The sequence below is a fragment of the Vipera ursinii genome (assembly GCF_947247035.1).
Source record: "Vipera ursinii genome assembly, chromosome: Z".
Taxonomy (NCBI): Eukaryota; Metazoa; Chordata; class Lepidosauria; order Squamata; family Viperidae; genus Vipera; species Vipera ursinii.
Genome location: NC_139517.1, coordinates 18,467,029 through 18,492,810, shown reverse-complemented (window position 1 = coordinate 18,492,810; position 25,782 = coordinate 18,467,029). Strand labels below are relative to the sequence as shown.

The 25,782-nt window shown below is 44.7% G+C and overlaps 1 protein-coding gene across 1 annotated transcript; it reads right to left on the bottom strand.

Moving 5' to 3' along the window:
* Window positions 1-1,046: 1,046 nt before the first annotated feature.
* Window positions 1,047-25,782, bottom strand: LOC310648660 (apoptosis regulator BAX-like). The gene is made up of 6 exons (XM_083376636.1): window positions 25,673-25,782; window positions 18,556-18,610; window positions 10,926-11,120; window positions 8,578-8,710; window positions 5,925-6,017; window positions 1,047-2,111 (listed from the first exon to the last, which is right to left on the bottom strand). Exons 1-6 carry the CDS (start codon window positions 25,734-25,736, stop codon window positions 2,076-2,078), a joined length of 576 nt encoding a protein of 191 aa, XP_083232762.1. The 5' UTR covers window positions 25,737-25,782; the 3' UTR covers window positions 1,047-2,075.

The following is a 25,782-nucleotide window of genomic DNA, read 5'->3' as shown; positions in this document are numbered from 1 at the left end:
AGCAGGAGATGGAAGCTCAGCCCAAGGAAACCAATTACCAACATGGACCTTGTGTTTTAGTTGCTAATCATTTGTTGAAAGGTGAACATTTGCTCTAAGGATCTTTGTAGCTGAGTGGAGAACATTTCTCCTTGTTGAAGTCATAGAAATCATGCTGGCTTGCCTTTCTTACACAGCTCTCAGTATTTTTATTTTTTGATACTCACCTTTCTACTCAAGACAGTACTCAAGATGGCTAACAAAGTAATGGCTGGGCTCAGACTTCCCGTTTCCAAATCAAAGGGTTTGCTTCAATTCTGTTTTCACATTTGTTTCCTGGACTCCAGGGAACTCATATCCCATCACATCCAAGCAGAAGTTCCACACAGCTCAAAATGTAGATATAATGGATGCTTTCTGTAATCTGCCCACATTTTTATCCTCCTAAGCCCAGGTTTGCCCCACCCGTGCAGAGAGAAAATAGTGGCTAAGAAAACAGGGAGCTGTAAGTTGGCTAAGGGGTTGTGGAAGTAGCACTATTGTATGTTCTCCCAAGTGAGATCCACTTTAATTCCAATTGTCCCGTTGTTCACGTTCAGAACGCTGATGTCTCTTCCAACTGAAGGCCGGCATGTAGAATCTCTTCGAGGCTATTAAGAAAGATAGCATGGAGAAGACAGGGAAGAGCATAAGCCATCATTTAATCATGGCAGGAAATGGAATGGTGGTCAGAATTAGTTTTACCAGCCTGGTCAACCAAATGAGAGTGGAGGGCTGGATCTCTGCATCGCCCAGAATACTCTTCATTAAAACAATCTGTCTCGACACATCTTCTTGTTGCTGTGGTTCAAGGAATCAAGGGTTAGCTTTGGGGCCCGAAGTCTTCAGGTTCTCTAACCAATACAGGGTGGGAAGCATCTGGCCTGTGAAATTAATCTGGTTGGCCACATTGAAGTAAGGTGTCTTCCCAACAAGTCTTAATTGTAAAGAAACACACTGAGGTAAAATAATGCTGTCACCTAAATCTTACGATATGCTGCTTAATTCAGAACAGAGGACAATAAAATGCCTAGAATGTGCAAAATAGTAATGTTTTAAAAAGACAGAATGCACATAAAAACATTGTTTCTTTGTTGCTCAGTGAATAGTCAGCCTTCCAATACTTGTAGGGCTGCCAGAGGGAAGAAGGTGTCAATTTATTTTCTATAATACTTGAGGACAGGACAAGAAGCGATGGAAGTTTGTCAAAAGGAGAGCCAATCGGGTAACAAGGAGGAATTTCCTGATAATAAGAACTATTAAGCAATAGTTTGCCTCCTGGAGGAAGACCTCCAACGTCACTCCTAGCCTCATTATTCTATGATTCTATGAAATTAAAAGCTACTTCTTTCCACTGCTATCATTTCTTTCTTTTTTCTTTCTGTATTTTTCTTCTTCACATTCTCTTTCTTTGTTCTCCTTATTCTGTATTCATGGGAAATGGTGGCTCAGCTGACCTTATCCCCTAGAAAGCTGGCAGCCCGGGTTCGAGACTTGAGCGCCGTGTGACGGGGTTAGCTTCCATTATTACCTCAGCTCCTGCCTACCTAGAATTCGAAAGCATGCAAAATGCGGGTAGATAAATAGGTGGAAAGTAACAGCGTCCCATGCGCTCACCATATAATCACGCTGGCCACATGTCCTTAGAAGTGTCTTCGGTCAACGCTGATTCCCTTGGCTAAAAAAACTCAGATAAACAACGCCCGCTAGACTCAGACACAATTAGGCAGGGAAAATCTTTTCCTTTACTTTTTTTATTCTGTATTCATCAGTGTTAGGTTTTTATGTGCTCTTTAAAATTGTCTAATAAAAATTTATATATAAAAAACAAGGAGGAAAACTACTTACAGGCCACAGATATTCCAGCAAGTTTTCTGACGTGACAGTTTTAAGAGTAGCTTGTTTTCAACTGAAGTCTAACAAGTTATGCTGTCTTGTAACGACTCACAACTCAAGTAAGCAAGCAACAGTTTCACTTTACTATTATTTCTGAGCAGGAGGAATGAATAGTTTTCTTCCACACAGCAGGAATGAGAAATACCGATCTCTCCAGATTTCTATTCCGATGACGGGAGAAAATTTAGCAGGCCGCTCTAAAAAGAAAAAAAGCAAAGCAAAAACAAACAAGAATGGAAGCATTTTGAATGCAAGGGGTACAGAAATATTTAACCTGGCAGGAGAAAAGTCAACAGATGTTTCCCAAGCAACGTTTTGTTGCCTTTCTATTTCCACAGAGTTTCTGTTTTTGTTCTGTAACCTTTGCAGCTTCACCTCTGCAATTTTTCACAGCAGAAAATATCATCCCGTTTGGGAGCCGTTCTTAATCGTTTAAGGAAAAACTGCATCTCTGCTGTCCTTTAAAAATGCTGCTTTATAGAATTAAGGAAAAGAAGTTGGGCCTGAAATAGTTCAGTCACACTTTTGTGCAACGCCTGACGTGGCTCTTAATGTAGCCTGTGGTAGCGTTTAACTTAATTTGTGGGTTGGCAACCTATAATTTTGAGGCTACAAAAAGTGGAGCTCTTGTAAGTATAGAGAGCACAGTCCACTTTGACCCCATGATCAGCTGGCTAGCAGGCAGGAAACCGAGCTGTTTTCTCCCTGCTACGGTAAGGAGAAAAGGAAAGGGTGAAGGAGAGCGGAGGAGAGGATGCTGACAAGTGGTAGATTAATTCAAGAGCATCTCCAGTCAGATCAGTGTAGTTTCTATGGCCTGTAAATGCTTCCCATTCAAGATCTGTCCGGGGGAAGCAATAGGCCAGAGGTGGCGAACCTATGGCACGCGTGCCAGAGGCAGCGTGTTGTGATTCAGGGTCAGCCTGTGGGTTCGGCAGTTGGGTCGGACGACTCAGAGGAGGAGGAGGAGGGGGGTGTTGAAGAGCTTGATGAGAGCCCTCAGCCAGGCCCCTCTCATCTGGTCACGACGCAGACCCAGCTGTGTGAGCCTGACAGCGTGGATGAAGATGACCCACAGATGGCCCTGTTCAAGGACACCCGACGCAGGAGGCAGTCAATCAGGAGTAAACAGAGGAAGGCAATGGGGCTCCTCGGAAGGAGGCAGAGAGAAGCCACGCCCTGAACTGTATTTAAGGGGGAATGCGTGGGAGGGCTGGTTTGCTGAAGGCAACCGCTTGAATAGTTCCTGTTTCATAGCTCCTGTTTCATGGTTGGTGTCTGTTTTATGTTAATAAATTTGGCAGGCTTTATTCCAGCCTCTTGCCGTTTGTAAAGGGGTTGTCCCTGCCTTTTCTGCAGGGCCGGTAGCAGGCTGGTACAGAACACAGCACTCAGAGCCCTCTCTATGGGCTCACATGCCGTTGCCCCATCCCCGCCTCCCCCCACGGCCCCCTCCTCACCAGCAGCCCCCCGGAGGAGAGTTGCCCCTGGGCATGGACCACACAGAGCAGCGCAGCCAAGGACATGGCACCTGGGCAGCGGGAACAAGACTCCGCCCTCATGCTCCATCGCGCACAGATGATGCGGGGCATGGGCGGAGGGTGTGGCCACCATGGTGCTGCTGGGCAATCTGCGGCCGCCAGTGGGTGGCCCTGCGGGCAGGGCAGGGTGGGGGCAGCGACGGTTTTTTGGGCACTCTGTCTCTAACAGGTTCACTATCACTGCAATAAGCACTTGTGGGAAATATAAATGAGTCATATTTGATGGGATGCAAATAGTCCTTGACTTACGACCACAATTGAGACCAGAATTTCCATTGCTAAGCAAGGTGGTTGTAAAGTGAGCCAGGCCCAATTGTACAACCCTTTTTGCCATGGTCGTTATGCGAGTCACTGCAGTTGTAAAGTGAATCATGCAGTCGTTAAGCAAATCTGGCCTCTCCCATTGACTTTGCTCGTTGGCAGCCAGATGGGAAGGTGGCAAATGGGCAATCACATGATAACGGGACACCGCAACCGTTAGAAATATATGCCGACTGCCAAGCACCCTAATTTTGATCATGTGTCTGTGGGGATGCTGCAACGGTCGTAAGTGCGAGGACTGGACCTAAGTCACTTTTTTCAGTCTTGTGGCAACTTTGAGCAGTTACAACAATGAATGGCTGTAAGCCGTGCACTATCTGTATTGTAGGGTAGGGAATAGGAACATTTATCTCAGAATGAAGAATGCACCGCAGCTTCTAATGATGTGAGGTATATGTCCAAAGTCACATTCCAAAAAGATGTGAACAAGACCAGGAAAAAACAACAACAAAATGTTGGATTGAGGTCATTTGTAATGACATGAGTTAAAAAAAATATTTATTGGATGTAATTATTTTCCAGGAAAAAAAAACCCTTTTTACACTTTTCCCCATGTCACATTCACAACAAAAGCTCTATAGCAAGTTTTGGGTGTCCATACAAGGCTTTCAGGGGTCCTTGTGCAGCAAACTCTCTAGTCTAGTGAAACGGGGGGGGGGGGAAATGTAGTCTAAGTAGCATATTAATCTACTGCATAAATGTTAAATTAACAGTATCTTTAAGGATCTGCACTAATATTGTACTATTTGGGAGAAAATTAGTGTTTTGGGTCAGTAACAATTCAAGTAGTGATTTTTGTTTAAAAATCAAGCTTTTTTTAAAAAAAAAGATGAATTATAAAGAAAAATTAAACTATACGCCTATTTTTTTTTCTGCTTTCCTATGCAGCCATAGGGACGCGGTGGCTCAGTGGGTTAGGACGCTGAGCTTGTCAATCAGATGGTCGGCAGTTTGGCAGGTCGAATCCCGAGTGCCGGGTAACAGAGTGAGCGCCTGTTACTTGTCCCAGCTTCTGCCAACCTAGCAGTTCGAAAGCACGTAAAAATGCAAGTAGAAAAATAGGGACCACTACGGTGGGAAGGTAACAGTGTTCCGTGCGCCTTTGACATCTAGTCATGCCGGCCACATGACCACGGAGACGTCCTTGGACGAGCGCTGGCTCTTTGGCTTTGAAACGGAGATGAGCGTTGGCCCCTAGAGTTGGAAATGACTAGCACGCATGTGCGGGGGAACCTTTACCTTTACCTATGCAGCCATAGAGTCATATAGACCTTCCACAGAAAATATTACTGTTAATTCCTACTTTTAGATAATTCACCTAAACAGGCCTCAAACACTTGTCATGCTGGCTTTTGCTGTCTTAAGGATTAGAAACATGCCCTTTAAAAGACAATTGGTATTTTTTAGGTTTCTGAACCCAGCTATGTTGTGCACAAACTGGCTTCATGGAATATAAATTCTCCAGGAAATATTTATGTTCCTAAATTGTCTATATTCTTTTGAACTGGATGACAGTTTCCACAAACACATCCATGTAGCTGCTTGGAATCACGTTTTATTCAAAGGTACCTTTATCTTTAACTTGGGTTTAGCATGACATGGTATGTCTGCCCCCTGTTGGACTTCTTGGGAACAAGCTGCCCCAAACAGTTTCAAGACAACAAATGCATGAACTATGATTTCTTCAAGACAGTCAACACAGAATAATAATAATAATAAAAACCCCCACACAAATGCAGTTGTTAAAAAGGAAGATCAGCTAAGAGAATTTGATTCCTATGAGCACAAATCAGCTACACTAGCTAGGTTGTGCATCATGGTTTAGTGAACAAAGCACAATTCTTGGGCTCCTACAACACACTTAAGATAAAATGAATGAAACAGCATTATGGCTTAGTTTAAGGTTGCCCTACTTTTTCTGATCAAGAGCTAAACTCTTCCAGGTTGTGGGATCTTCTAAAGATGCTGTGGCTTTCCAGATATTACTACAGAATAATTCCTATTAGTAAAGATCCATGATGATTGGGGATGATGCAACTTGAGATCCAATGCCTGAACCAGGCTTTTTATACATGTGTTCTATAGCTGACCTAGGTCTACATTTCTAACAAAATCTTCTCAAATCTTGACTGTAAGAGAAATACTCACCCAACCTCCCTGCTGTTCAATCCAGAGAGCCAGTCGATCCCTTATAAAGTTCATGGCCCAGTCCATCACATCCCCAAAGAAACTGCGGGCAGACTGTGGGTGTAGAAAAGAAGAAAGAGCAACATGATTAAAAAAAGACGCTAGAATTTATAAGCTTCGGTGCTCTTTTTTAGTCAAAATATTAAAGGGCTCACCCTTTAAGGTGGGAAATAATGGCTAGAAAAATCAGATTTACACATTAGGAGTTTCTTGGCTATGAATTAAAACTACTTGTCAAAACTTCAATAGAATGTGTTCCAAGGTTTGTGAATTCACCAGCTCACTTCAACCTGGTGACCAGTAAATTAAAGGTAAAGGTAAAGGTTCCCCTGCACATGCGTGCTAGTCATTTCCGACTCTAGGGGCCGGTGCTCATCTCCATTTCAAAGTCGAAGAGCCAGCGCTTGTCCGAGGACATCTCCGTGGTCATGTGGCTGGCATGACTAGACGCCAAAGGCGCACGGAACGCTGTTACCTTCCCACTGTAGTGGTCCCTATTTTTCTACTTGCATTTTTACGTGCTGTCGAACTGCTAGGTTGGCAGAAGCTGGGACGAGTAACAGGCGCTCACTCTGTTACGCGGCACTCAGGATTCAACCCACCAAACTGCCAACCTTCTGATTGACAAGCTCAGCGTCCTAACCCACTGAGCCACCGCGTCCCTTATACCAGTAAATTAGGACTTCCTAATTTTCAGTAATCATGGACATTTCAGACAAAGGAAGCAACTGTATGCGTGTATTAATTCAGAAGTAAATCCAACTGTCAGTCAGATTTATTCTGAGATAAGCGTGCAAAGGGACACCCTTTTCCCCAATCAGTTTATACTAGGGATGGTAATCTGTGGAAAGTCACATTGAGCTAAAGAAGAACAGATGCTCTAACTACTTAAAAAGAGAGAGGTCAACCAGGTTTAAAATCTGCTTTTAGCACTGAGCTGAGTGCATGACTTCCTTCTGAAAAAAAAATGCCATGGTCAATTCTGTATTTGAAAAGCTAGGATGGGGTAGCATGCAACTCAAAAGAAACAAAAAGAAGAATTACTTAGTGATTTAGGGGCCCATTTTTTCTCCTCAATAGGTGGGGAAAGAGTAAAGGATCAAATGGATTGAGTGAAGACAAAGGAGAATTGCCCCTGGAAGATTTAAAGAACACAAACCATAAGACAAAACAGGGACTTAAATCTTGTAGAAGCTTCAAACATACAAAGCACCCCAGGCAACCCCCCCCAAAAAAGACTCATGTATCATTTTGTCTGTTTTTCCTTTAAAATAGGTATGCAATGGCTTAAGCAGAATAACAGTCAATGTGGGTAGGAGATAGAAAAACCACCCTTTCCCCTGTATTCTTTTTTTGTAACTCTCTTTTTTGCTTGTTGGTATGGGTTAGGACGCTGAGCTTGTTGATCAGAAGGTTGGCAGTTTGGTGGGTCGAATCCCGAGTGCCGCGTAACAGAGTGAGCGCCTGTTACTCGTCCCAGCTTCTGCCAACCTAGCAGTTCGAAAGCACCTAAAAATGCAAGTAGAAAAATAGGGACCACTCCGGTGGGAAGGTAACAGCGTTCCGTGCGCCTTTGGCGTCTAGTCATGCCGGCCACATGACCACGGAGTCGTCCTCAGACAAGCGCTGGCTCTTCGGCTTTGAAACGGAGATGCGCACCGGCCCCTAGAGTTGGAAACGACTAGCACGCATGTGCGGGGGAACCTTTACCTTTACCTTATAAAAGAAATATACAGAGTCGTGGGCATTCCTAGAAGGGAAAATGACATCAAAAGAAAAAAAAGATGGGAGCTTTAAATATCATGATGCAAGCCTACAATTGCATCATTTGCATGCTGATGACTTACATGTCATCATTTTGACATTATGGCTAGTAATGAATGGATCCAAGTGTACAGAGCCCTCCCATCTACCCTTTTCCTGGAAAACTAATGTTTCCTTAATTAAAAATTAGCCAATAATGTAGGTTTGTCCAGCACACCATGCCATAAATAAAGCAAACTAGCCAAAGCCGAACCATAGCTACCAAACATGGTAACCAGCACGTCTGACCCAGATATAATAAACAAAAACCACGCCATCTCTTAGGGTGACATGCAAGTAAGATGAGAAGGAGCCAGTAAAATTACCAGTAAGGAGAGATGAAAGATTTTAATTAAGAGAAGCTTCATCCTTATAAATCCTCTTCTTTCAGGGAAGGGAGAGTAATTTATGGCAAAAGGGCCTTACACATTTGCCAAGTTGTTTTTCTGCAGCACAGTTACTTCCCCAGACCACATCTGCTAAAAAGCTACATCAAACCTATCCTTCCAGGGCAGGAAAAAAAATTAGAAAATAATGCTGTTTCCTTAAAATAAGCATTTAAAATAAAATAAAAATTTCTATTTTCACTTTCTGCCAATCCTGCCCTGCCTCCATGTGACCTTCAGCCCACTCAAAAGTATGAAGACCGTCCTCCCCCCAAAGCCCCTCCCCTCCAAAGCAACCCAGCCTACACTGGCACCGTTTCTATGGGTCTTACTACAACCCCACTCATTTCAGCCTGTCTTGCTTTTCCTGTCCACTCCTTAAGGATGTTGATACAACAGACATTATGCTTTCAGGTTTTTTTTACCTGTCGGACAACTTCGTATGTAAAGTAGAAGAAGACAATGATCCGTCCCCAGTTGATTCCAGTGGCAAACATGTCCTCTGATATTTCGGCCAGAGCCCGGAGTAGATTTTCACCGGTGATGCTTTCTGCCATTCTGTAAGGGGAGAGGGACATCTCAGTCCAATAAGCACAAAAAACGTAATTCTGGAAAACAAATCAAAATCACATAAAAAGTGGCAAATCCAACCGATAGAATCAGCATGTTTTGTTTTGTTTAAAAGAAAAGCTCTTATGGACCTCGCATATCATTTGAAGCCCAGGAAAGGAGAATGGGAGGAGGAGGAGGAGGAGGAAGAAGAAGAAGTAGTTATTATTATTATTATTATTATTATTATTGTTGTTGTTGTTTTGTTGTTGTTGTTGTTGTTGTTATTATTATTATTATTATTATTATTATTATTATTATTATTATTATTATTATTATTATTATTATTATTATTATTATTATTTGGATCTTACCAGCTTTCACCAGAAGTAGCTGGTGCATCTTATATCAGAACTGGTGGGCTGTCCCATCATATTCAATACAGTCACTTTTTTTTTCCTTATTATTAGGAACTCTATCATCAAATACAATTGAAAATGTACTCATGGGGTGCTTTAATAGGTAGGATAGTATTCATCTGTGTTAATAATCCAGAATGTGCCTTCTCAGGCAAGAGCAGTAACAAACACTTATTATCTAAGCTACCATCTCATCCCAATGGGATTGGCCCATCCCATCCGTCCGGCAGAAAGAGCATGCTCTGGATCCTGTTGGCCAAGGAATTTGATCATTCAGGATCCAGAAAAGCCTTTTTTGCTGTGGTTCTTATCCCGTGGAACAATGTGACCAGTGGTGGGATTCAAATATGTGAACAATTGGTTCTCTCCAGGGCTTTTTTTCTCATAGAACGCTCAGAACAGAGTTCCGGCACCTTTTTTGGATGGAACCTTGTAGGGTAGGCAAGGCGGGTTGCATGACATGTGTGAGTTCCGGCACCTTTTTCTTTTACAAAAAAAGCACTGGTTCTCTCTATCCATTCTGGGCCTGGGCAGAACCGGCTGAATCTCACCACTGAATGTGACCCCTGAGATGAGATCTACCTCTACTGTCTTGGCCTTCCGAAAAGGGCCTGAAAACCTAGCTCTCCCAACTGACTTTGCAGCTCTGATAGGGGCATTCCACAGTGGGAGTGATTAGTAGAATCATAAGACTGAAAGGACCATGGAGATCTTTTAGTCCAACTTACTGCCCAAAGCAGGAGTCCTTATTCCATCCCAAACGGTTGTCCAATCTTTTCTTGAAAACCACCAACAATGGAGCTCCCACAACTCCAGGAAGCAAGCAAACATTCTCACTGTCAGGAAGCTTCTCCTTAGCTCCAGGTTGGATCGCCCTCTTGACTAGTTGCTTCTAATCTTGCCATCAGGTGCTATGGAAAATAAATCAACCCCCTCTTCCATGTGGCAGCCCTTCATGTATCTGAAGACAGCTATCATGTTACCCCTACACCTTCTCTCCGTTAGGCTAAATTTTATACCTAGTTCCCTTAGCTGTTGTTGTTGTTGTTATTCAGCCATTTGTCTGAAACGGTATAAGGTTTCCTGCCTGAGCAGGGTGTTGGACTAGATGACCTCCAAGGTTCCTTCCAACATCATCATCAATAATAATAATAATAATAATAATAATAATAATGATGATGATGATGATGATGATGATGATGATGATGATGATTTTGGAAGGAACCTTGGAGGTCATCTAGTCCAACACCCTGCTCAGGCAGGAAACCTTATACCGTTTCAGACAAATGGCTGGCCAGTCTCTTCTTAAAAACTTCCAGTGTTGGAGCATTCACCACTTCTGGAGGCAGGTTATTCCATTGATTAATTGTTCTAACTGTCAGGAAGTTTCTCCTTAGTTCTAGGTTGCTTCTCTCCTTGATTAGTTTCCATCCGTTGCTTCTTGTCTTGCCTTCAGGCACTTTGGAAATTAGCTTGGCTCCCTCTTCTTTGTGGCAGCCCCTGAAATATTGGAACACTACTATCATGTCACCCCTCACCCTTCTCTTCATTAAACCAGACATACCCAATTCCAGCAACCATCCTTTATGTTTTAGCTTCCAGTCCCCTATCTTTGTTGCTCTTCTTTATGATGTAAGTTGCTCAGAGTCCCTCGATAGTGACATGGGAGCATATAAATTTAATAAACAAAAACAACAAAAAGTAAAATACAACCAATCAGAGGTCCATTGGAAACCGGCCTTCTCCTCAAAGGGAGAATCACAGTGGCCTACAGACATGGACTGGATGGATCCCATTCTTCCTACCTGGTGACTTCTGCATTATTTCTGAGTTCTTGGAATATGCGGAACATGTGTTCTTTCAGTGAATACATCTGGGCAGCATCTGGCTCGTCTTCTCCATTTGCTTGCTCCCCTGGCATGTTGTCTCTGTCAAACTGCTCCAAGGAGGCCGGGTAGCGAAAGCAAGCTGCATATTGCTGCCACAGAGTCTTGATGAACCTACCAGAGAAAAAGGCATGAACAGATGAGGCGTCTGAGCCCAGCAAACAATAACAACAACAAAGTTGGAAGGAACCTTGGAGGTCATCTAGTCCAACCCCCTGCTCAGGCAGGAAACCTTATACCATTTCAGACAAATGGCTGTTCAGTCTCTTCTTAAAAACTTCCAGTATTGGAGCATTCACTGCTTCTGGAGGCAGGTTGTTCCACTGGTTAATTGTTCTAACTGTCAGGAAGTTTCTCCTTAATTCTAGGTTGGCTCTCTCCTTGGTTAGTTTCCATCCATGGCTTCTTGTCCTGCCTTCAGGCGGTTTGGAGAATAGCTTGGCTCCCTCTTCTTTGTGCCAACTTGAACCAGGTGGAGTTAGCACCGTCCTACACCGCTTTCCATCACTGGGCTCTGGATGGGAGATTCCGCACCGTGGGCAGAGATGCTAAAGAGGAGCAGTGAAAAGACTCCTTGAAAAGCACAGAGCAGCCTTTGACAAAGTGATGCTCTTGAATGAGATCATTTGTTTTTATTCTCCCTTTTGTCGGGCCGGGCACGCCCGACATTCAGACGGGCCGCGGGGAGACTCACCCGACCGTCAGGCTCCTGCTGAGCGCCCCGTCAGGCCCCGAAGCCTCCCGCCAGCGCCCAACGCCTTCCAGAGGGCCAGGACAGCGTACAGCCCTCCCCAGACCCCCTGCCGGCGCTCGTCGTCTCCCGGAGGACCGGCTCGGCATACGGCCCCTCCCAGCTTCCCCGTGACCGCTCGGGGCAACGTACCGGGTCGCAGGGACGTTCGCCGGCCTCCTCGTCTCCTCGCCATGCTGCCGGGCTCCGGAAATGGCTGGCCACGCCCACACCACTCTGACGGGCCGAGGAATGGGACAATTGGGAAAACGACGCAGCGGCGGGCCGCCTGTCAGCTGGGGAGGCCGCAAACCAGCCGGCCGGCTCCCAGAAGCTGCTTACAGGCTGGGAAGGAGCTGTGCGATGGGCCGGGCGATGGCTGCCCTGCGCCCGAGCTGCAGGTCAAGAATGGATGCCCGGGCGGGCCAGGGGGTGACGGAGACGACCGGTGGGCCGGGGAGGGGTTTAGAGCGCAGGTTGCAGCGGTCTGGGGTGGTGAGAGGACAAAGGAGCCTAGGCAGGGTTCTGGGGGGACGGAGAGAGGTTTAGGCTGGGGGGTAACTTACCGGCTGCATTGGTGGTGGGGTGGGAGCCAAAAGGAGGGAATCTTGGGAGGCGGTGTTTAAGTAGGGTGGGGGCGTGGTGGTGTGATTAGGGTGTGGTGGTGGGAGTCGGCTCTGCCGGTTATTTAACAGCGTTGACTGTGCTGTAAAGTCAACGCTGACTTCATTGGTCTTTAAGCAACTGTTTATGAGGAAAATAAACACGGCTAGAAGAACCAGCTCCCGTTCCGGTTTCCATCTTTGGGTGACTCGTCGGACGGGGTCTGATAGTAAGTCAGCGTTCCTTTATTCTTTGTGGGGAGCTCTTTTCCTGGCAGTTCGCTATGGCAGAAGGCACGGAGGACTCTGCACCACTGGCTGAGGAGCAGAAGGAGGCTTTTGCGGTCCGTTGGGCTTTGGAAACCTGGCGACATCTTCTGGAAGGGGCTTCCCGTCCGTTCGAACTGTGGACAGACCATAAAAACCTGGAAGCCCTTCAAACCCCTCGTCGTCTGTCGCCTAAACATGTCCGATGGGCCTTATACTTTCGTCGCTTCCGTTTTGTGCTGAAGTATGTACCGGGGGGTCGGAACTTTCTGGCGGATGCCTTGTCACGCATGCCTCAGTTTGACAGCAAGAGGGAGGAGGTGGTGCAGGCACTCATCCCGACACTGGCGAACGAGGGGATTGATTTAGAGAGTGCAAGACAGGTGATGGAGGAGAATTTGAACCAGGCCATCAAAAGGACCTTGCAGGAGGATGCCTGGTTGCTGAGTAATCCGGGACTGTTAACTATGCGGGACGGTTTAGCGTGGCATGGAACACGGTTATATGTGCCTGAAACCGTGCGGCCACGTGTTTTACATGGGTGCCACGATGCTAAACAAGCGGGACATTTCGGGTTCGTGAAGACTTTACATCTGGCACGTCGTCAATTCTGGTGGCCCCGCATGAAGAATGACATCGAGCAGTACGTACGGCGTTGCCATATTTGTGCCACTACAAAACCCCATGTTGGGAAGCCTTTGGGGTTATTGCAACAGGTAGCTGACCCAACTCGGCCTTGGCAGGACATCGCCATGGACTTCGTTGTGGACCTCCCAGAGAGTAAGGGTCACACTGTTATCTGGACAGTAGTTGACCTGTTTTCTAAACAGGCACATTTTGTCCCGTGTAAGGGGTTGCCATCAGCCCGTCGCCTAGCTTGGTTGTTCCTCACGCAAGTATACCGACTGCATGGAGTACCGCGGCGTGTGATTTCGGATAGAGGGGTACAGTTCACGGCCCGGTTTTGGAGAGAGTTCTTGCGACATATCGGCTCGTCCCAGGGATTGAGTACCGCTTATCACCCCAGCACCAACGGGGCCGCAGAACGAGCCAACGCTGCTGTTGAACGCTATTTACGAAGCTATGTTTCTTTTCGGCAGACAGACTGGGTAGACCTGTTAGCGCTTGCTGAGGTTGCATACAATAACGCAGTTCACAGTAGTACTGGCTTCTCTCCATTTCGGGTGGTCACCGGTCACGAGTTCGTTCCCTTCAGTGAGTGTCCCCAGGACGACGGATCTCCGAGCTCACCGCCTGACTGGATGCATCAGATCACGGCTGCCTGGGGGGCGGCGAAAGAAGCGTTGGATCGGTCTGCCGTAGCGTCCAAAGCACAGGCGGACAAGAAACGAAAACCCTTTGCTACACCGCGGGTGGGGGACCTGGTTTACTTGTCCACCAAGTATTTACGGTTACAGGTTCCGTGCCGTAAGCTAGGACCCAAATACCTCGGGCCGTTCCGGGTGGTGCAGGTGATAAACCCGGTGACGGTGCGGCTGCGGTTGCCTAGGTTTTTGGGTAAGGTCCACCCGGTGTTCCATAGTAGCTTGCTGAAACCTGCTCCAGCGGCTACCGCGGCAGCAGGGGAGGGGGGTCCCAGACCGGTTCACACTGACCAGTATGAGGTGCAGGAGGTCTTAGACTCCAGGGTGCGGAGGGGTGCTCTACAGTATCTTCTTCGGTGGAAGGGGTACCCGGTGGAGGAGGCGACGTGGGTGTCACGGGGAGATGTCCATGCTCCACGTTTGATCCGGGCGTTCCACCGAGCCCACCCTGGCAGGCCGGGGGGTGGGGCACATGGGGGTGTGCGCATAGTGAATGATGCTAAACCCTTGTTTTCTACGTCTGCAGGAGGACCCTTGGTAGGGGGGGCGGCATGTCGGGCCGGGCACGCCCGACATTCAGACGGGCCGCGGGGAGACTCACCCGACCGTCAGGCTCCTGCTGAGCGCCCCGTCAGGCCCCGAAGCCTCCCGCCAGCGCCCAACGCCTTCCAGAGGGCCAGGACAGCGTACAGCCCTCCCCAGACCCCCTGCCGGCGCTCGTCGTCTCCCGGAGGACCGGCTCGGCATACGGCCCCTCCCAGCTTCCCCGTGACCGCTCGGGGCAACGTACCGGGTCGCAGGGACGTTCGCCGGCCTCCTCGTCTCCTCGCCATGCTGCCGGGCTCCGGAAATGGCTGGCCACGCCCACACCACTCTGACGGGCCGAGGAATGGGACAATTGGGAAAACGACGCAGCGGCGGGCCGCCTGTCAGCTGGGGAGGCCGCAAACCAGCCGGCCGGCTCCCAGAAGCTGCTTACAGGCTGGGAAGGAGCTGTGCGATGGGCCGGGCGATGGCTGCCCTGCGCCCGAGCTGCAGGTCAAGAATGGATGCCCGGGCGGGCCAGGGGGTGACGGAGACGACCGGTGGGCCGGGGAGGGGTTTAGAGCGCAGGTTGCAGCGGTCTGGGGTGGTGAGAGGACAAAGGAGCCTAGGCAGGGTTCTGGGGGGACGGAGAGAGGTTTAGGCTGGGGGGTAACTTACCGGCTGCATTGGTGGTGGGGTGGGAGCCAAAAGGAGGGAATCTTGGGAGGCGGTGTTTAAGTAGGGTGGGGGCGTGGTGGTGTGATTAGGGTGTGGTGGTGGGAGTCGGCTCTGCCGGTTATTTAACAGCGTTGACTGTGCTGTAAAGTCAACGCTGACTTCATTGGTCTTTAAGCAACTGTTTATGAGGAAAATAAACACGGCTAGAAGAACCAGCTCCCGTTCCGGTTTCCATCTTTGGGTGACTCGTCGGACGGGGTCTGATACCTTTATTACTTCATAAGTAACTCAAGGGGGTGGTGAAAATACACAATACTCCCTTCTCCTCTTTTCCTCACAACAAGAACCCCTGTGAAAATTCTTTGACTCACCCCCACCCCCTTCTGGGAGGCCCAAATTCAGCACATCTGGATTCTGATCTATTCAAGCGACTAGAGAAAGCTTGGAGAGCATTGTCCCAAAGGTGCTTTTTTCAAGAGGTAACTGGACTTTCTTGTTTTTCTTTCAAGATGTTTTGCTTCTTATCTAAGAAGCTTCTTCAGCTCTCAGCTCTTGGAGAGCATTCATTTATGCTCAAAATATACCCATCGTATCACTTGTAGGGTCATAAGGGTCATTAGACTTGATTATCAAATGGGTATCTATATAAACATTTTTAAATATATCTTATTAATTTTTTTTACAATAACAATATTTAGTGCTTAGTGAATAGTGTGTTGTCTGGGTTGATATATTTAAAAACAATAATAATTAATTTCTATAGCTGATCAATATGTTAATTGATAACATATTTCCTTGATCCTCTCTTCTTCCAGTAATATTCTTCTTTTGTCTACATTAAACAAATATAATTCTTAATACTTTCAATACATACAGAGTTGGGTATAAACATTTTTCTAGTATTTGTACATATAACAATAACATCAGCATATAGCATCTTTTTCTAATCAGCTTATTTTTCGATTGTATTTATAGAAGTCATCTTATTAAGTCATTATATGTCCTGTTTTCAAAGTTCTTATTTAAGCTTAATTTCTCCTCAGTATTGAAACCACTGTTATCAGTCATAATTTTCTCAAAATTCATTGCCTTTGAATATCCAAACTTTTCATTCAAATATACTGTCTCAATGTTTACATTTCATATATTATAAAACTATTATATTACTTATATATCTAATCCTTCTTACTATAGGGCCCATTTATGTTCAAGCTTTATCTATTCTTTTAACCATGTTCAAACAAGAATTTAATCATATACTGTAGTACATCATCTAGCAACATCTATAGGGCCTCTTTATATCCAAACTTTATATTTTTAAACCGTATTCAAACAAGTGTTTAGTCATATAGTATTCCATCTGGTAAGTTGAATCACATCTCTTAAATCTAATTATAATCTTCTTGTTTTGTCAGGTCGCCTTCCAAATCAGTAGGTTTAGCTTGCCAGGTTGTATTTTTGTAGATATTGTTGGGGATAAAAAAGGCAAATTAAGTAGAATATTCATTTTTTGTCTCCCACACTTTAATGATTCTCCTGACAGCTCTTTAATCCATTTTATTAAATCTTCCTTTTTTGTCCTCAAGTTTGTTTTGAAGTCCTGGAAGGTAAAACATCTTTTTTATTTCCTTTGTTGTAGCAAAATTTTGCAGATTTTCTTTTGTTTGTATTAAGTTGTAGTTCTCTTCATTTGTAGCTTTCATATTTAAGTCATTTTCCTCTGACTTGTATTCTATTGTCTGATTTATTTGTTCATTCTTTATCATCATTTTTTGAGAGTTGTTTGTGACTTTAAGTTAAAGATATGATCACTTATGTTATCAAAGTTGTTTTTAATCTCATCATGATTTAAGATAATAGTCATTTGATTCTCTTGCAGCATTGCATATATTTTCTCCTGGAATGTATTTGCTTTGTCTTGAGTTGTTGTTCCTGCAGAACTCTGATGTTCCGCACAGGGGTCTTTGGCAGGAGGTGTTAGGTGTGGTTTTCTGTCACTTTTAGATAAATATACAACATCCATCCTCTAAGTCAGGGGTGTCAAACTGCTGGCCCACGGGCAGGATGCGTCATGCAGAAGCTGTGCCCACCCCATTGCTGGCAATGGCAAAATCATCCCGATATATCGTGCGATGTCACGTGACGTTGCGAGTTTGACATGTCTGCACTAAGTAGTTTTTCACCGGTACCATAGTCTCTTTAGTTAGCTTTATCAAACCAGCCTATCTTAAAATCCAAACAACCAAAACTTCTGTAGTTCTTATCTTTATATATGTTTTTTGTAATTTTCAGTATGTTTCCAATTATCAAAGCACCACTGAAAACAGTATTTTGTAACAGTTCTTCTTTTCAGGGGTCTTATGATTATCAACCAGACAAGATTTCAATCCAAAGTGTTTAACCACCTGAAAGCTTTCCAGTAACTTCCCTTTTAGAAGATTAACCAAAGGCCAAGGTTTTTCTTTCTCCGTTAACAGCTTTTAACTTAAAAATGCAGCTCAATGTGTTTATAACCCCAGGTCAGCAGTTTCTAAACATATATAATTTCACTCTGTAGTAGATAGCTCAATGCTTTGTTCCTAGCTGTTTTTTGCTATTTCTGGGCATCTTTCCAAATTCTGAGTCAATGCAGCTATAGTTTTCTCTAATCCTCCACTAGGTGGCAGTAGCTGCTCATTCTTCTTCTTCTAATTCTTCTTCTTCTTCTTCTTCTTCTTCTTCTTCTTCTTATTATTATTATTATTATTATTATTATTATTATTATTATTATTATTATTATTATTATTATTATGTTGTTGTTGTTGTTGTTGTTGTTGTTGTTGTTGTTGTTATATTATATCAATACTTTTTCAGGTATGGAATTTTAACAGTTTTCTTAGTTTTCAAATTTATCCAGACTGTAGTATTTTTAACTTCATTTCAATATATTTCTGTTCCCCATTTTAATTCGCCATTTCCATCTATGGAAGGGTGCGGTGTAGTCCCCTCCCTTCTCACTTTGGGAGGATTTTTGCTTCTTGGGAATCTTTTCAGGAAGTCAGATACAAAATAGGAGACAGAAGATCAAATTCCTCACCCTGTTTCAAGCACGCTGTTCACATTGTTCTGGTTAGTGCCTTTGGACTTTGGCTGCAAGTAGCTTGGGCTGGTCACTGAAGTGTGGCCAGCCTTTCTCCTGTCGGGTTAGAGGGTTTCACCTGGATCAAGCAGGACAATTGCCGTCGTTCTGCGAACATCAGGGTGCCCCTCTTTCTTCAGCGTCTCTCCGGGGCGACTTTAGACCCATTTAGGGTCCCTTGGCAGGGTGAAACTAGCCGTAGGGTGCAGAGCTCTGCAATCCCTCAGCTGTGCGCTATGGCGCAAAACCAGAAGTCCGTTTATATAAACATTTTAAATAAATAAATAAAATAAATCTTGCCTACCCCAACAACAAGGCTTTCCCAATTCGAAGGATGCATGAGATGCTGTCAGAAAGTCCTTGGCAAGAAAGAGAGAAAAGATTTCAGTCTTTTACCTTGCAATTGTATCGAACCGATCTCTAACTCATTTTTCTGCAAACTTGCTAAGTTGGCTTCCGATTTCCTGATATTTAAGGAAAGTGGAGTACAGGTAGTCCTCGACTTACGACCACAAATGAGCCCAACCTTTCTGTTGCTAAGCAAGACATTTGTTAAGTGAATTTTCCCCCATTTTACAACCTTTCTTGCCGCTGTCGTTAAGTGAATCACTGCATTTGTTAGTCATATGGTTGTGTTCTGTACCAGCCTGCTACCGGCCCTGCAGAAAAGGCAGGGACAACCCCTTTACAAACGGCAAGAGGCTGGAATTAAGCCTGCCAAATTTATTAACATAAAACAGAGCAAAACAAGACACGAACCATGAAACAGGAGCTATGAAACAGGAACTATTCAAGCGGTTGCCTACAGCAAACCAGCCCTCCCACGCATTCCCCTTTTATACAGTTCAGGGCATGGCTTCTCTCTGCCTCCTTCCGAGGTGCCCCATTGCCTTCCTCTGTTTACTCCTGATTGACTGCCTCCTGCGTCGGGCGTCCTTGAACAGGGCCAGCTGTGGGTCATCTTCATCTATGCTGTCAGGTTCACACAGCTGGGTCTCCGTCGTGACCAGGTGGGAGGGGCCTGGCTGAGGGCTCTCATCAGCAAGCTCTCCAACCCCCTCAGCAAGCTCTCCAACCCCCTCAGCAAGCTCTTCAACACCCCCCTCCTCCTCTGAGTCGTCTGACCCAACTGCCGAACCCACTGGCTGACCCTGAATCACAACAGGTTGTTAAGGGAATCTGGCTTCCGCTTCCCCATTGACTTTGCTTGTCAGAAGGTCACAAAAGGGGATCCCATGACCCTGGGACATTGTGACCGCCATAAATATGAGCCAGTTGCCAAGAAATGGGTTGGGCTCACCATCAAGACTAAGCAGGGGTCAGATTCCCTTCTGTGGCCTCTAGGAGGCTCTTCTGATCATGAATATGGAAAATCTATGGTAGGATCTCTTGTCATTTTGAGGTGGGAAAGAGATGCAGAACTTTAGTATAAGTCTTGCAATACATATAGGCAGTCCTCAACTTACAACGGGTTGTTTAGTGACCATTCAAAGTTACAACGGCACTGAAAAAAGTGACTTATGACCATTTTTCACATTTACGATCATTGCAGCATCCCCATGGTCATGTGATCAAAATTCAGACACTTGGTCACTGACGGTTTATGACGGTTGCAGTCTCCCAGGGTCATGTGATTGATCACCTTTGGCAGATTTTTGCCAAGCAAAGTCAATGGGGAAGCCAGATTCACTTATCAACCGTGTTACTAACTTAACAACCAGAGTGATTCACTTAACAACTGTGACAAGCAAGGTCGTAAGATGTGATAAAATTCATTTAACAGCTGTCTCGCTTGGCAACAGAAATTTTGGACTCTGTTGTGGTCGTAAGTCAAGGGCTACCTGTATACTGCATCGCCATTTAATCAAACTGGGTTTATTAGTGGTAGGCAAATGAAAAACAATGTGAGGCATATAGTTGATGTGATAGAGTTCTTGGAAAGGAACAACCAGATCCCTGCGGCGCTAATTTTTCTAGATGCTGAAAAAGCTTTTGATCAATTGAATTGGCAATTTTTGATGAAAGTTTTAGATAAAATGAACTTTGGGGATAAATTTTTGCAACCAATTAGGGCATTATATCAAAAACAAACTGCTCGAATAATAGTTAACAATAGTTTGACTGAAGTATGTAATATTGAGAAGGGTACAAGACAAGGGTGTCCATTATCACCTTTATTATTTGTTTTAACATTGGAGATATTATTGGTAAAAATACGGAATTCGGAAAGAATTAAGGGGATACAAATTAGAGATCAGGATTATAGACTGAGAGCGTTCGCAGATGATCTGGTTGTTACGGTGACCCAGCCAGAAAACTCTGTTGTGGACCTGATGGAGATAATAATGCAATATGGGAAGGTTTCTGGATTTAAAGTTAATGTACAAAAAACTAAAATTCTGGCCAAAAACATGACAGTATCGCAAAAGGCCCTTTTAGAAGGATTAACTGGATTTGAGATTGTTAAAAGGGTCAAATATTTGGGGGTGTTTTTGTCACCCTCTAATACAAAGTTATATAAAAATAACTATGAAAAGTTATGGGGAAAAATTCAAAAAGAAATGGAGAGCTGGGAAAAATTGCAATTGTCTTTGCTGGGAAGAATTGCAGCAGTGAAAATGAATGTCCTGCCTAAATTTCTATTTTTATTTCAAATGATACCGGTTCTTAAAAAAGATTCTAATTTGGAAGAATGGCAACGGGGTATCAATAAATTTGTTTGGGCAGGGAAAAGGCCACGAGTTAAACTTAAGATTACGCAGGATACTCGTGAAAGAGGTGGTCTTAAAATGCCTAATCTTAAATTATATTATGAAGCTGCTGCGTTATCAGGAATAAGTGATTGGATTAATTTGACACAAGAGAGATTATTAAATCTTGAGGGTCACGACTTGTTATTTGGCTGGCATGCATATTTGTTGTATGATAAGAAGGTAGATAATGTGTTTAAAGTGCATATTTTAAGACAGGCATTGTTGAGAGTTTGGAAGAAGTATAGACATAAGTTAGATTACAAGATGCCGTTGTGGGCAATTCCTAAACACGCAATAGAAAATATAAATGTTGGTTTTAAACATGATGTGACTACGTATAAGGAGATTTTAAGCTTGGAAAGAAATGTCTGGTGTTTAAAGCCGTACAACCTCTTGCGAGATGAGAAGATTGTTCAAACTTGGTTTCAATATACTCAGTTACGGGCCAGGTGGAAAGAAGATCAGAAAATTGGTTTTGCAATGACTGATGAAAATTTGATAAAGCAAATTAGAAATCAGGGTCCAGCACATATCAAACGGATATATCTTGCATTGATAGAAATTGACTCAGAAACAGAACTTGTTAAAGATAAAATGGGCCCAGAATATCCAAGAAGTTATTACAATGGACATGTGGGAAAAGATCTGGGTGAGGAACGTAAAATTTACACAAGCTGAAAAGCTAAGAGAGAACTTTTATAAAATGTTTTATAGATGGCATTTAGATCCCAAAAAGCTTGCAAGTATGTATCCGAACTATCAGCCAAAATGTTGGAGGTGTGGTGGCGAAGATGCAACATATTTTCACATATGGTGGACCTGCAAAAAGGTTAAGGCTTTTTGGATAAAAATTTGGTGGAATATGCAGAAGATCTTCAAGCAAAGGATAAAGTTTTGTCCGCAATTGTTTTTGTTGGGCATAATTACAGATGCTACTGTTGTGGACATTAAGTTGATGTTGAATTTAATTATGGCAGCAAGACTTTTAATAGGTCAATATTGGAAGAAGGAGGAACTGCCGACTATAGAGGAATGGACTCTAAAGGTTTCTGACCTGGCAGAAATGGCGAAGATCTCGGCTTACCTGAAAGATCATTCGCAAGAATGTTATATTATGGAGTGGAAAAAATGGATTGATTATATCCAGAACAAATATGGGACCAAAAAGTTTCATTTAGCATTTGAATAAGTCTTCCTTTTTTATTTTCTTTCTTTTTATATGTAATATTAATATTGTTTGTAGTTATCTTATATGAGCTAGAGAGTGATAGATTTAAGAACTTATTGTTGGTAGCATATGGATGTTAATGATTGTTCTTTGTTTTTATACCCTGTACTTAGCTCTGGGAAGTGGGGGGGGGGAAATGGGGGGAGGGGCAGGGAGGGATAGGTAGGGGTGGGGGGAGGGGGGATTGTGAAAGATAAAATGTATTTTAAAACTTTTCAATAAAAAAAAAGACAAAAGAAAATTCCTGGGAAAAAGTAACCACCGGCACCTTCTCCACTGTGCCCTACTCAAATGCTAGGAATAGTCATTCCTTGTCTACAAGAAGGCAACTGCTTACCCCTACATTAACCCGTAAGATGGGTGATTTGTTTGGCTTGGCACGTTGTAGGAACTCAGTCAGGACAGAGCAAACTACCCCTAGTTCAGTCTCATGTTCAAATGCAGTTTGTAAAAACTAATATTTTAACAGATATGAATTCTTCTTTTGAATAATATCTTATTTAAGGTAAAGGTAAAGGTTCCCTCGCACATGCGTGCTAGTCGTTTCCAACTCTAGGGGCTGGTGCTCATCTCCGTTTCAAAGCCGAAGAGCCAGCGCTTGTCCGAGGACGTCTCTGTGGTCATGTGGCCGGCATGACTAGACGCCAAAGGCGCACGAAATGCTGTTACCTTCCCACCGTAGTGGTCCCTATTTTTCTGCTTGCATTTTTACGTGCTTGCAAACTGCTAGGTTGGCAGAAGCTGGGACGAGTAACAGGCGCTCACTCTGCTACGCGGCACTCGGGATTCGACCCGCCAAACTGCCAACCTTCTGATCGACAAGCTCAGCGTCCTAACCCACTGAGCCAACACGTCCCTCAATATCTTATTTAGAATAAGCTAAAAACTAAAACAGGTAACCACAGACTCCAGTGTTTCTCCTCTCACTGACAATGTTAGTGAAAAGCAGGAGCCAATACTTTTTTTTTTTGGCACAATTCTATACAGGTAGTCCTCGACTTACACAATATTTCATTTAGTGACTGTTCAAAGTTACAATGGCACTGACCATTTTTCACCTTATGACCTTTGCAGTATCCCCATGGTCATGTAATCAAAATTCAGATGCTTGGCAGCTGCCTCCTACTTATGACCATTTCTGTGTCCCTAACCCTAACTCTAACCAACAACCTAATTACTAATTTCTCATTTGCAGCAATTCACTCAACAGCTGTGGCAAGAAAGTACATAAAACTCACTTAACAAACATCTCACTTACCAACATAAATTTTGGGCTCAATTGTGGCCATAAGTTGAGGACTATCTATACCCGTAGTGGTGAACGCAGAGCCCTCCCTGTCGGCACACGCGCTGTCGCCCCAGTCCTAAGCCTTCAGCTGGGTTTTCTAAAACCTTTTCCCTTTAGGCCTCTGCTGCCAGGTGAAAAATAAAAAAAGGTTCAATCAATCAATTTCAACTTCTGGGGGGGGGAGGTCTTGCAAAGTTGGAATTGATTGTTTGAACTTTTTAGTCCCACCCAATCTGCCATTACCACAGCAGCACACCCACCCAGTTGCCCACACCCACTCAATGGGCAACACCCACCCAATGGGCCCCGCCCACCCGGCACATGATAATACATAAGTGGGTTTTGAGTTGCAGTTTGGGCACTCAGTCTCTAAAAGGTTCGCCATCACTGATCTATACTAATTTGATTGGGCATAACAGGTTACATGAAGGGACACGGTGGCTCAGTGGGTTAGGACGCTGAGCTTGTCGATCAGAAGGTCGGCAGTTTGGCAGGTCGAATCCCGAGTGCCGCGTAGCAGAGTGAGCGCCTGTTACTCGTCCCAGCTTCTGCCAACCTAGCAGTTCGAAAGCACGGAAAAATGCAAGTAGAAAAATAGGGACCACTACGGTGGGAAGGTAACAGCGTTCCGTGCGCCTTTGGCGTCTAGTCATGCCGGCCACATGACCACGGAGACGTCCTCGGACAAGCGCTGGCTCTTCGGCTTTGAAACGGAGATGAGCACCGGCTCCTAGAGTCATAAATGACTAGCATGCATGTGCGGGGGAACCTTTACCTTTACCTTAACAGGTTACATGAGCACAGCAATTAAGATTTCTTAGTCCAAGTTTAGGTTTTAGCTGTTGTGTGAACTTAGCCAAGGAATTATTTAGTCCTTATTTTAGGAAACCACAAAAGCATTTGGACTGATTGACTAAAGAATCTAGTAAGCAGTCTTCTCTCTCTTTGAATAATGCTTCATGGATTACACATTTAACTTGCTGAACTGTTCATATATCCTGTTTAAAGTACAGGTAGTCCTCAACTTACAACCGCAATTGGGCCCAACATTTCTGCTGTTAAGTGAGCCATTTGTTGAGTTTTGCCCCATTTCACAATCTTCCTTGCCACAGTTGTTAACTTGAATCACTGCAGTTGTTCAGCTGGTAGCACAGTTAAGTGAATCTGGCTTCCCCATTGACTTTGCTTGTCAGAAGGTTGCAAAGGGGATGCTGCAACAGTCACCATGAGCCTTGGTGGAGCAGTGGGCTAATGCCTCCTTAAGTAACACCAGCTGCCTGCAATTAGTGCAGGTTCGCATCCCACCAGGCTCAAGGTTGACTCAGCCTTCCATCCTTCCGAGGTAGGTAAAATGAGGACCCAGATTGTTGGGGGCAATTAAGCTGACTTTGTAATAATGCCGCTTGGGGGGGGGGCAAAAGCCCTAATAAGCAGGCATATACATAGAATGAAGGCTACTGCTAAGTTTGTAAGCCGCCCTGAGTCTTCGGAGAAGGGCGGGATATAAATGGAATTAAAAAAAAAAAAAGTATGAACCGGTTGCCAAGCGTCCGAATTTTGATCACATAACCATGGGGATGCTTCAAAGATCACCAAGTGCGGAAAAATGGTCATAAATCACTTTTTTCCCCAGTACCCTTGTTAACTGTGAACGGTCACTAAACGAGTTGTAGTAAATTGAGGACTATCTGTACATGCTGCAAGCTCTCTTTATGTAGCCCCAGTGGTATCCTATAGCCCCGGATTATGTATAGCAGGGGTCTTCAAACTTGGCCCTTTTATGACTTGTGGACTTCAACTCCCAGAATTCCTCAGCCAGCAAAGCTGGCTGAGGAATTCTGGGAGTTGAAGTCCACAAGTCATAAAAGGGCCAAGTTTGAAGACCCCTGATGTATAGGCTGACTGTGGTGGTCCGATACGCAGACCCCTGGCTAAATTTAACTAGTTTTCTCAATTAATCCGAGGGCGGCACCGTAAACTCTGAAGCCGCGGCACGGACCGCGGGGGCTCGAACCCGCCTCCGCCTGTGCCGAGGGGGTGCGGCTGGCTGAAACAGCCTCGGAAGCCGGAACTTCCAACTTCTTCTCCCTTCCTTCCCTCCCATTCTCCCCATGGGACATAAATCGGCCGCTCTTTTGCACAACTTTCTTACTCGATTCCCCGGGAATCGCAGCTGAGGCCGTCGGCCGGTTCCTCCCGCTTCCCTCCTCAGCCATATCAGGCGAGGACGATCGGCTCCCTTACGAAGCAACTTCCTGTCCC